The sequence below is a fragment of the Protobothrops mucrosquamatus genome, unplaced genomic scaffold (assembly GCF_001527695.2).
Source record: "Protobothrops mucrosquamatus isolate PMUCROS unplaced genomic scaffold, P.Mucros_1.0 scaffold61, whole genome shotgun sequence".
In the NCBI taxonomy this organism is placed as follows: Eukaryota; Metazoa; Chordata; class Lepidosauria; order Squamata; family Viperidae; genus Protobothrops; species Protobothrops mucrosquamatus.
Window position 1 is genome coordinate 896,781 of NW_015386440.1, and position 12,378 is coordinate 909,158.

At 37.2% G+C, this 12,378-nt stretch overlaps 1 protein-coding gene across 2 annotated transcripts in view; it reads left to right on the top strand.

Annotated features, from left to right (window-relative positions):
- Window positions 1-2,978: 2,978 nt before the first annotated feature.
- Window positions 2,979-12,378, top strand: part of CUL2 (cullin 2) — a 43,366-nt gene continuing 33,966 nt past the window's right edge. For both annotated transcript variants that reach the window (XM_015812016.1, XM_015812017.1), the window contains exons 1-6: window positions 2,979-3,085; window positions 4,670-4,808; window positions 8,435-8,537; window positions 8,812-8,906; window positions 10,615-10,720; window positions 12,229-12,311. In XM_015812016.1, the coding sequence (XP_015667502.1) occupies window positions 4,690-4,808; window positions 8,435-8,537; window positions 8,812-8,906; window positions 10,615-10,720; window positions 12,229-12,311 (506 nt within the window). In that variant the 5' untranslated portion in view covers window positions 2,979-3,085; window positions 4,670-4,689. The remainder of the gene's footprint in view (window positions 3,086-4,669; window positions 4,809-8,434; window positions 8,538-8,811; window positions 8,907-10,614; window positions 10,721-12,228; window positions 12,312-12,378) is intronic.

Below are 12,378 nucleotides of genomic sequence, written 5' to 3' on the forward strand. Positions count from 1 at the left end.
TGCCTTTCTTTGGAATTGGAATGTAAACTGACCTTTTCCAATCCTGTGGCCACTGTTGAGTTTTCCAAATTCGCTGGCAAATTGAGCACTTTTACTGCATCGTCTTTTAAGATTTTAAATAGCTCAGCTGGAATACTGTCACCTCCACTAGCTTTGTTGTTGCTCAGATTTCCTAAGGCCCATTTCACTTTACATTCTAGGATGTCTGGCTCGAGGTCAGTGACCACCCCATCGTGGTTATCTGGGACGTTAAGCTCATTCTTGTATAATTCTTCTATGTAGTTTTGCCACCTCTTCTTAATCTCTTCTGCCTCTCTTAAATAAAGTAACATAAATAATAAATCCTAACTTTTGCTTTTTTTTAGGTTTAAATGTAGTAATGAGCCACAGGAACAAAAAGGTTAGAGAAACAGAGATTAGCTGAGATTTTTACCCTGCATCTTGATGAAAAGTCACCAAAAGGAATTAGTGGTGTCAGTGGACATCAGAAAACCTAAGTGTGAGTCAATAAGAGTTGGCATACAAGGACTCTTATCTCTGGTGAGATCATTCCCATTGACATGCAAGTTAAAAAAGTATAAACCATCCAGTTATCCTGTGGTAAGATGGGTGACCAATACATTTTATAAAAAAATTATCCATTTGAAATGCAGCATGAGACCTGGAAGAATTCTTGAAAAAACTCTGAACAGAATCCAAGGACTTTAAGTCATCGTGGATAGATATGTGTGTGCTATACAGCATTTGATTTAGCTTGAATGAGTTTATTGGCTAAAAACATATATCTACTATTGTTAGGATATAAGAAACCCAGGATTGCACTCTTATTAGCTTTAGCAGAAATGACTCTAGATTGTTCTTACCAACTTCCAGAACGTTGAAAAATTAACATATTTTAAAGATGAACTTATTCTATTTTGTTTATTCTATTAACCACTGATCTTTATAGCAGCTAGATGTTCTCAAGAAAAGAAAAGAAATAATTTTGAATTAAGGCTTTTGCCCCTGCAGAATTTTGTTAAGGCCCGAAAATTTTCCTAAGGGCCACCTACGTAAGCAAGAGCTTAGTGAAGTAAATTTTTTTCTTTCTTCTTTTTTTTTATAAGTACAGCAAGTACACGAAGTCTATATAAAATATTAAACTGTAGGAAAGGCAACATGCATCTCTTTCATTCCTCAGTAGATTGGAATATTGGAATATCTGTAGCATATTAGGGCAACCAGCTTTATTGCACAGTATCTAACCCCAGTTATTAAGCATTTGATAAAATGAACTGCAGCTCACAATAGCTTATGTCTTTTAATAAATTGTTATTTAGAAAAAGTGCTTTCAGAATGTTCTGATTTTTTGCACATGGTTCTCCTACAGAGAATATAAATTTCTCTGTGCAGCAGGGGGCAGTAAATAGTTTGCCTGATTTCAAGAAAGCTACCAGGATTATATTATACCTGCATGGGAAAAGACAATAGCAGGGCTGTAGAAATGAAAAGAATCAAATGGAAGAATCTCTTGCTGTAAAGTCACTAAGATTAAGTTTTATTATGCCATGAAATAACAAGACTTTTAAGCTACTTTGGACAGATCTATTCTCACTGTTTATTTGTCCTTCACCACACTCTCTCCAGCAACAGTTCACTTGAGAGCTAACCACAGAGTATTATAACAGTAGCCCTGCAGAGCCATTCTATGAGATTGGTTATTTTTTTGATTTACATAGTTGCCAATCTCATATCTTGAGAAACAATTATAAATCAGATTGCTCAGTATTTAGAGCGAAATGTCAGGCCTATATTAAAGATGGAAGTTTAAAAACTTGCACTCATTTAAATGCCTTTCGATTCCTGTTTTTGTTGAAAGCCAAAAAAAGAGTAGGGGGCCAGTTATAAAATACCTGGGCTTTTGATTTATACTAATTTTATAGGACTCACAACTGTTGGTTTGGACTGCAAGGCAAGTTTTTGCATAAATTTCAAAATGTCCATTGACATCTCTCTGTCAGGGCTTGTGACAAAGCAGGCTTTCCAACATCATATTTGATTTTGTACCACAGTATCTTTTTAAACGTTTAATATTTGGAAGATAAATCTCAGCAGGGACCATTTGGAAAAAGAGGTTCATAGAAAGCTAAGCCCAAAAAACCAACCGTGAATCGGAGCCATGATTACATTGCAAATCAGCAGCATCCCCCCCAACCCGCCCCCCCCAAATCAGCTTTCCGAGTCTGGCAGGTTCCGATACAGCACAACCCGTGGTTCTTAAACAGACCCGGATGAAGTTCCCCCTCAGCCGCAGAAGCTCACTGAGTGACCCCGATGTCCGCGTCCACACCTCAAGGGGCTGCTGTCGGAGAAGCCCGAAGGCGGGTGTGGAGCTTCTGAGGGAAAGGCGAGATATAGTAAATCGAGGAACCGCAGCAGCATTAGCCGGACTATTGTTTTCCTCCGTAGATATAGCAATTTTTTAACCTATTCTGAAAAAGGCTTTTTTCAAAAGAAAGAAAATAGAGAGAGAACGGGACTCGTCTACACCTGTGGCCAGAAAGCAGTGCGGACTCACCTGACAAAGTAAGAGCCCGCGCGCAGGTTAAAGTCTGACTGCGCCTGCGCAATCCAACCCCTGTGCTGCGCCGGAGGAAGCCGTATTTATTCATTTATGTGAAGGAACGGCAGTGGCGTGCTTGTTTGGCCCTTCTCGTGTTCCATACATGGGGCGAAACCAACTCTCCTCGCAGCCTGGGAGGGGAGGAGAAGTAAAAAGAGTAATGAAAAGAGGTCAGGTTATTGGTGTTAGCCCATGACGTGCTGTTTGACAGGACGACTTGACACACTGAGAAAAGGAGGGAAGAAACGGCTGCCTTTCAGCCTTGGAGGGCGTCAAGAAAGTGGTGAAATGGTCGCGCCCGCTCTGCCCCCGCTCGCGCTGAGCCAATGGGAGCCCAGAGGGCGGGGCTCAACGGGCAGCCGTGGCGGCTGGGTAATGGCAACCCTGTGAGGGGGGTCTGTGGGAGCAGTCTGCGCGCGAGATACACACGGTGCGGCGAGGGCGTGGGGACGCGACGCTGACCCAGGCCTCTCCTGTTGCCAGGTAACAGCAAAAGGGAAGAGGCTGAGGGTGGGGGGATGCTCTTCCTTCGCCGATCTTCCCTCCCCCCGCGACATCTCCTTTCATCGCTCCCCGGAGGATCCGGTGCCTCCCTGCCTCTCTATTCCCTCTTCCCGGTTACGTCCGGCTTCTTTCTCTTGGGGGGACGGAACTGATGCATTGACCCTCGGCTGGTCAGGCTAGCAGCCTCCCCGGCCGCATTACCTTAGCCGATTATCGCGTGCTTCTCCCCTTTCTCGCTCTCGGTATTAAATGTGAGTATGCGAACACGCGTCCGTGCGTGCTTGTGTCTGGAGCTAGAGATGGTGCAACCCGTGTTTAGAGCGGATCGGCTGACATCCTTGCCGAGTTAGTCACTTGAAATCGGCAGGACGTAAAAGCTGTTGGGTGTGGATGCTGGAATAGGCACCAAGCAGGCCCTGACCCGGCAAGGCATCAACCAAATCCGTGCATGATTGAGAAAATTCGGATAGGATCATCCGGTCCACACCAGTGTTTTTGTTTTTGCCCTCATTGGGGGGGAGGGAATGGCTGGGGGGGGGGAGAGAATATTTGGATAATCCTGAAAGCAAACCGGCTGATCCAGTGTTAAAAACATGTTATATTTCCTTTAATCTAGGTGAGATAAGGTTATGCCTTCAAACTCCGGGATGTCCCAACTTCTGCCGGTTTTTTGCTGGTCGATCCCGAATAAAGGATGCAAAATGTTAAATGCTGGCTGGATCTTAAAGTTAGAGAGCATTTAAATTTTACATCGAAAGACATTTTTCTATAGCGTTTCCTTCATGAGGATGGCCTCATGCCATTATCTTCCAGACGGATATTTACTTTACTTTCGCAATGCTGAAAAAAGATAACAGGAGATTGTGCTCTAATTTAGAGTTTATGATATAGAAAGGCAGGCAGCTTATAGCGCATGGGAAAAGTAATTTACTGACAAGACCATGATCAATACAAATATTATATCACTTATTCTAATGATGTAATGTTTTATAAAAAAAAGTGCTGAAGTTGTACTTATGAACCATTACTCCCAATTACATGACAAAAATGGTTCACCAATTTGTCCTTTTTGTCTTGTTTTAATTGGCCATATGTAAAGTTAATTTAGGGGTACCTGCAATAGCCTAGCTATTTGCTTTAATTAAACTATTATAACACCCAACATGTTCTTCAGATGTCATTGTATATTACAAAATATAATAGATAATAGAAATAAGCTATTTTTCTTGATACTGTTATTTTTATACTCTTTCACCTAAAAGGTTTTGCTTGAAATTGATCTATTTGAGTTTCATCCAAAATATCCTCCCCTCTTAGAATTTGTAATTCAGGTGGGAGTAGTAATATTATAAGGATAAATCACCAGTAGTTGCAACTTTTTAGTAGTAGTAAAGTTCAGTAGTAGTAGTAAAGTTCAGAGAAGTATTTGAAGAAAACCAGCCTTTCTAGCAATATAGGATGTTTTTGACATAGATATTGTAACAAAAAATTAAGATTAATATTTCAAAAATATATAATCATATTTGCAGCAGATACAATTAATAATTTGGATTTTTTTTGCAGATTCATTTTACTTCCCCACAATGTCCTTGAAACCACGAGTAGTTGATTTTGATGAAACATGGAACAAGCTTCTCACAACTATTAAAGCTGTTGTTATGCTAGATTATGTTGAAAGAGCAACGTGGAATGATCGCTTCTCGTATCCTTTTATTAGAGGACAGATATTGATTACACAGGATTAAGTGATGTACAGAAATTGATTTTTTTTTTACAGAATTCAGAGTTGAATAAAATATATTCAGTATCAGCTCTAGCACCAATAGGTTTTATAATATAATGTCTGTTAAGAATTATGCATTGTATACATAGTAGATTAAGCAAAGTCTAATTATTTGCTAAGAATGGTAAGTATGTCTAAACTATAAAGAGTACATTTAGTATATGATTCTATGCAGTCTCTTCTGAATAGAAAATGCAATTTCTAATTAAGAAAATATGGTTCTAATCAAACCCACCAGTTGTTCTCACTGTTCTTGCTAACCTCATTTGAACTACTGTTAAGCTTTATTTTGATCCCAACAAAAAGCACAGCACAGCAAAGGGGAAGAGGCTGCAGGTGGATTTTCATTTAGAATTATTTTGAAGAAAGTTAACTGGCTAGAACTAGAGAATCATGTTCTCTGGAGGAAATAATAGATGCTTGTCCATCTAGCGGTTTTGGATCTTGTAAACTTCTGTTTAAGGGCTATAGATTAGTAAATCATCTATTATTTGTGCTTGGCCTAATGTGTTGTGCTGAGTTGGATATAATCTATCTGCAGTTCATAGATAAACTTTATTATTATATGAGGGTGTCCATGACAGGAAGGTTATTCATGGAACTGAAGAACGCTATAGCTAGGAAGTGAAAGTTCAGAAAATCTTTCAGGGACTGCATCAGTAGCCATAGATCCAATCAAACTACTGAATTGGAATTTATACACCATCATTTATACACCATTTTTTTAGATGTAGTATATAATTCTAACCATTCCAGTTTGTAAACCATGGGTTAAGCTTAGTGTATTATGTGTTGCGGGATGCTCTGCTTTATTGATTTCATGTAGCATGGCTAACTATAATGTGAGAAGCTAGCAACTGTCTATGTTAGTACCAACTTTTTAAAAGTGTTCCTAATGACATGTATGATTTTTACTTTAAAGGAGTCCTGTGCTTCTGTCCCCAGCTTTTTCTCTAGATTAGTATTAACTTAATTCATTAATGTCTTTTAACTATGGTTGGAGAAAGAAAGCAAAAAAGAATGCTCTCAAAGGTTTTGGTGGATAATTAATACATTTTCAATCATCCTTAGTAGATGTGGCATATATATATAAGGAACGATTGCTGGAATTGGGTATGTCTAGTTTAACAAAGAGAAGGACGAGGGGGGGCATGATAGCAGTGTTCCAATATCTCAGGGGCTGCCACAAAGAAGAGGGAGTCAAGCTATTTTCCAAAGCGCCTGAAGGCAGGACAAGAAGCAACGGATGGAAACTGATCAAGGAGAGAAGCAACCTAGAACTAAGGAGAAACTTCCTGACAGTTAGAACAATTAACCAGTGGAACAACCTGCCTCCAGAAGTGGTGAATGCACCAACACTGGAAGTTTTTAAGAAGAAACTGGACAGCCATTTGTCTGAAATGGTATAGGGTTTCCTGCCTGAGCAGGGGGTTGGACTAGATGACCTCCAAGGTCCATTCCAACTTTATCATTATTATTATTATTAATCAAGGAGAGAAGTAACCTAGAACTAAGGAGAAACTTCCTGACAGTTAGAACAATTAACCAGTGGAACATCCTGCCTCCAGAAGCGGTGAATGCTCCAACACTGGAAGTTTTTAAGAAGNGAAATGGTATAGGGTTTCCTGCCTGAGCAGGGGGTTGGACTAGATGACCTTCAAGGTCCCTTCCAACTTTTTATTATTATTATTATTATTATTATTATTATTATTATTATTATTATTATTATTATTATTATTATTATTATTATTATTATTATTATTATTATTATTATTATAATATCTAGGAAAAAAATCTTGTATCTTACTTAAAAATATAGATTGCTTTACTCTCTTTAATCAGATGGAAGCAGTGTTTAATTGTATCATAGATTTTAATCCCTCTTTTAATTAAGAAATGCTCCTTGTGGAACTGAAATCAAGATTAAACATGCTTTGGACATTGAGTGTCCCAGTATAGTTTCTAGTCTTTTGGAAAAGAGCAATGGAAAGGCCACATATCACTTTTATTTGAAGCAGTAACTCCTTTTCTCTTACCTTTTGACCTTCACATCTCCTCTGTTCTAACCTCTCCAGAAGTGAGATATTTCTGGCCCTGCTATGTTTGTGCCACTCTCCCAGCAGTTGTATGACAACTTAAGTCTGTTTCTAGAAATAACTGAATGTTTTATGACTTCATTTTGTAAAATAATATAACTGTTTTTTTATGTATTGGGTACAGGTTACCTTTAGAATGTTGATTTTTTTTTTCACACTAAGGAGCTTTTTTAAAATTCAATTCTACCCTTTCCTTTATTTATTTATTGCCAAATAAATAAGACCATTTCTTTTTGCACATGGTCTTGTGACTTCCCCTTCACTCTGGCTTCATTCAATCACTTTCCACAAACTCTTGCTATTTATTTACCCCAGTATTTGTCAAACTATACAATTGAAAGAGACTGTACAGCCACATAAGTCCTGCCCTTAACCTCCATTTGCAATAAATAACACCATCAGTCTTGGTAATTGGTTCATTGTCAACTTACTGTGTTAGGAAGTTTTTCCTGTCTTTTAGTGAGAAAGTCTTACTATTTGTTAGGGTTTTTTATTCCACCTTTATTACTTTAAGAGTAACTCAAGGCAGGGAACATACGTAATACTCCTTCTCCTATTTCCCAATAACAACCTTGTGTTGAGTTGAGAGAGTGACTGGCCCATTCCTTCAGGCCTCCTGTGGGACTAGAACTGAAGGTTTCTAGCCTGAGCTTTTAACCACTAGACCAAGTTGGATCCTGTAGTTTCAAACATGGTCTGCAACAAGGAAAAACATTTCATGGCCTTCCAAGTGTATAAAAAGTGTTATCATATCTTTCTTCAATCGTGTTTTTTTCAAGGCTGTTCCAAATTCTTTGACGAAATTGGGTGTTTTTGTTTAGGAACTAAGACCATGGTGATCTATAATCTATATGCAAATGAACGTAACTTTCAACTTAGCACAGAAGCAAAACAATTTTTGGAGCCATATACTTTCCTTCTATGTTGTATTCTAACAGTAGTGGTAGGTAGTCAGGCTAAAAACCCACAAAAATGCTAAGTAAGCCCTTTTAAAAGTTGGCACAGGAAGGACAGAATTTGAGCAGCTAGGTTTGGTGGGTTAGTGAGTAACAGACTTGTGCTCCAGAGTTGAACAAATCATCTGGTCTTTAGAAAATAGTGATTTGGAAGATAGTTTCCTTTCCATAGATTCAGTCCAAAGGGCTTTTACACAATATCCCATGAATACATGGATGCTTTCCACTTAATCCCTTGTAGTGTCATATTTTGGAGAAAGTTCTCCCTTCTACCCCCAAAGTGCTTTCTACACTTTCTGAGAAACAGGGATCATGGGATTTTTTTCCCCAGTAGCCTGAAAATTTTGAAAATTACGGCTCTTCAGCAGCTGGAAAGGCAAATGAACTTTGGAACTCCAATAAGACATTGGTTTTCTTTTTCCTTTCTATCAATATTTCGTTAGAACTTGAGTTACAAAAATATAAAACATTGTAACCTTGACTTAATACCCAGGGACATATATGCTTTGTGTGTGGCCTATCCCGAACCTCTTGGAGAGAGACTTTATATGGAAACTAAAATATTTTTGGAAAATCATGTACGCCATTTGCACAAGGTAACTGTGGAATGGATAAAAAGAAAATGTTAATGCTGCTTGTCAGAATTAAGTAGCGTGCAAGCTATTTTATAATCTGCTGGAAGAAAACAGCCATTTATTTTTATTTTCTGAAACGTGATATAAAGGTGTTAATATGTTATTGCATCCCCCAAATATTTAAAATAGTTCATAGAGTTGAATTTATTACACAGTGACTTACTTTTTAACATTTCAAATACAATAGAGCATGAATAATAAAATTTAATCTTTTCCTCTGTTTTTTTTTTCATAGAAAGTCTTGGACTCTGAAGAAAAAATATTGGTAATGTATCATAGAAATTGGGATGAATACAGTAAAGGGGCAGATTACATGGACTGTTTATACAGGTAAGTGCATTTTGAACTTATTCTGGAATTTGGAAATGTAATTACTCTTAATTGAGTTATGGTTTTGATCCATTGTTTTGACGCTTGCTGTGAACATCCTTACTGAATTTTCATGGGGAGAATCTTGTAAGTGTATAAAATGGGAGGTTTGGGGGCTTGGCTAATCATAATACCCAAAAGACAATTTATTGTATTCCGGCCACATATTTCCCACTTCCGCTACTATATTGGTAAAACAAAATAGGACCACAAATCTGCTAGAAACTTTTTTTTTGCCCCATATCTGGTGTGTGTTTGTTGGAAAGTGGAAAATGGAACAGGAATTTTAGAGGCACATCTGCACGGTTCTCTAAAATTACAGAGATGCTTGTTTGTTACAGTGCTTTTAGAAGAATAATTTATGTTTATTTCTAAAAGATACCATGACCTTAGCTCTGTTTCTCAATCTTGGCAACGTTAAAATATGTGGACTTCAATTCCCAGAATTCCCCAGTCAGCCAAGGTTGAAAAGCACTATCTTAAAATTGCCAAGGTTGAAAAACACTGCCTTAGCTTAACAAATTATGAGGGGTCCTTGGTGCTTTCTGAGCTTGGTTGTTTTCTTGCAGACATTTCATTACCCAAACTAGGTAACATCATCAGTGCTAGTATTATCATCAGTTTGGGCATTGAAACCTCTGCGAGAAAACCACCAAGCTCAGAGAACACCAAGGACCTCTCATTTCAACCCTGAGTTATAATTATTCTCTTTATTGGTTAACAAATTATACTTTTCAGTAGAAAAGAATATATATAGCTCATATGAAATTCCACAAACTACACATTTTCTAATACTTTTTAATTGTCTCTTTTCCTCCTCTCTCATTCACAGAAGATATTCTTGTTACAGATTCTCCAGTTCACAGGTTCACTGCATTTACTTTCAGGCTTGCTTTTAGTCTAAAGAAGAGAAAAAGGAAAGAAAAAATAATGCTTTTCTAAATAATTTGGAATTCCAATATCTTTGTCAAGCTATCAAGTCATAGTTACCCTGTGCATCCTTATAAAACTGGCATCTGCTCTGTCCTTACTAATGCTTCAACCATTTCTACCAACCAGTCCACTCCATAGAGCTCTCTTTCAGATCCTGCTGGATCCTGAGTTGTGGGTTCCTCCTCCTGCTATACTTGGATTCACACAGTACACATGCAATGTGTACTGTCTCCTCCACTGCCTAACACATCTGCCCTTTTATTTGTTTTCATCAAAAGGCAGAGGTGTCTGCTATTGTGTATATTAAATAGGCAGGAAACCTCAAGGTCTCTACATGACAGTTTGCCTTAAAACATCTTTAAACTTGAAAACAGTTTATATTATCCCCTGTCCATCAGGGCAATCCCCCTACCAGAGAATGTTTCTTATGGAGGTCAGTTTACCTGTGGGAAACCTTAATTGGAAATAGAGCCACAGTGATTAGGCTGAAAGCTCAGAGTTGTCAGTGATTGTAAGATTATATCATGCATTTATTCTCTATCAACTGATTTCTCCAGGAACTCAGCCAAAATTGAGCACCAGCCAAGCTTGGGACATGATAGAGGTTCATTATCTTATATGCATACATATTCCTTGGGTCTAAAAATGTTTTTTAAAAAACTGCTGTGCATTTCCTGTTATTTTCTCTTTTATAGAACAGTTTTAGAAAATATCTGATAAATATTTTTTTTCATAGATACCTCAACACGCAGTTTATTAAAAAGAATAAATTGACTGAAGCTGATCTTCAATATGGTTATGGAGGTGTGGATATGAGCGAACCATTAATGGAGATTGGAGAAGTAAGTAGTATGGAAAAGAACTATGGAGAGGCAACTGTAAAATACATATTTTCTCAACCATGGCAACCTTAAACTGTGTGGACTTCAATCCCCAGAATTCCCCACCCATCATGGAATTCTGGGAGTTGAAGTTCACACATATTAAAGCTGCCAAGGTTGAAAAACACTGCTTTAGAGATAGGTGCGCTTTAAGCCTATTTTATATTTTTGCTTATTTTTATAAAGGAAATAGATCTGTTTACCTACAGTATCTGTATTACATTTCTACTAGCAAACAGTAAATGGTTATTTTTTTCTTGGGTTCTTTTTTTTCTATGAAATAAAAGTCAAATGGAATTAGTTAAAGATAGAGTCAGGAATAATTCATGGGTAAAAAGTAATATATAGGATTCCATTGCAATCAATAGGATTGATACCTGTTTATAGTATGTCAGAGAGATACAGTATGTAGAACAAATAGACAATAAGGGATGTAAACATGGCCTTTGAAATAGGGAAGGAAAGAGCAAATTGTTAAGGAGAGACTCAGGGAAAAAATCATTAGTCTTGAGAAAGTGGAAAGCAGAATAAAAAACTTAAAGATTACTCTGACTTGATTTTTGTTTGCCATAAGATGGGACATATAGAAACACTAACAGGCTTTCTGCTACAATAACGAGCATTCATAGAGTCCCTGCCATGTTAGTTTACTGATCTGTTTTTAATTTTTTGGTTGAAAGTAAAAATAAACCCAAGGGCTACTTAATTATTGTGCAACATTAATAATCCTTTCATTGAACTCTTTTAAATCTTGCATTTTAAACAAAATATTTACCTCATGCAGCCTTAAATTTATTTCCCAGAATTTGGGGTTCCCTCCAAAAGTTCTATTTTAAGTGTGCTTAAAAGTTATGTGTATACCCCATCTCCCTCCCCCACCCCCTCAAAGAAACTGTGAATGGAACCAAAATAGTTTTTCAAAACCACGGGCAGTATGGTATATTTACTTTTATCAAGGAACTGGAACTGCTGTTTTATATATATATATATATAATGTATGATGTATGGAAGTACAATACATCAGTAATGTAAGCATATCTCATGTAAGCAGTTTTGAATTCAGTACTTGCTAAATTGTACTTAATTTGCAGGTTTTCCAAAAGCAGATAAATTTCTTCAATTCCAAAAAGCTACTTATTTCTGCATATTAGATGCAATTTGGTCAATGTAGAGTAATTTGTTTGAAAAAGAAAAACTAGCAGGGGTCGATAAAAACACCATTCAGCATTCCGCCTTCACTTCTTTTCAAGTGACAGGAAGCCAATAAGGTTTTTGATTTGGTAGATATTCAGTTGCTGGAGGTTTCCTTCATAAGTGGAAGAATTATTGCACTTTATTTATCTATTTAGTATCCTTTCAGTGTATTCCTCTATTTTTGAAGCATTTGGGACTGAACATTTTTTAAAAAATAAGTATGAGTGAAATGACAGTTCTATTGACTTGTTGTTTTTTTTATCGTACCATGACAGCTAGCACTTGATATGTGGAAGAGATTAATGATTGAGCCCTTGGAGGCTGTTCTTATTCGAATGTTACTCCGTGAAATTAAAAAGTGAGTGCTTTTTAAAAAAAACAAAAATGTATTATGTAGAATAGCTTGTTTGAATGCATATGCCTTT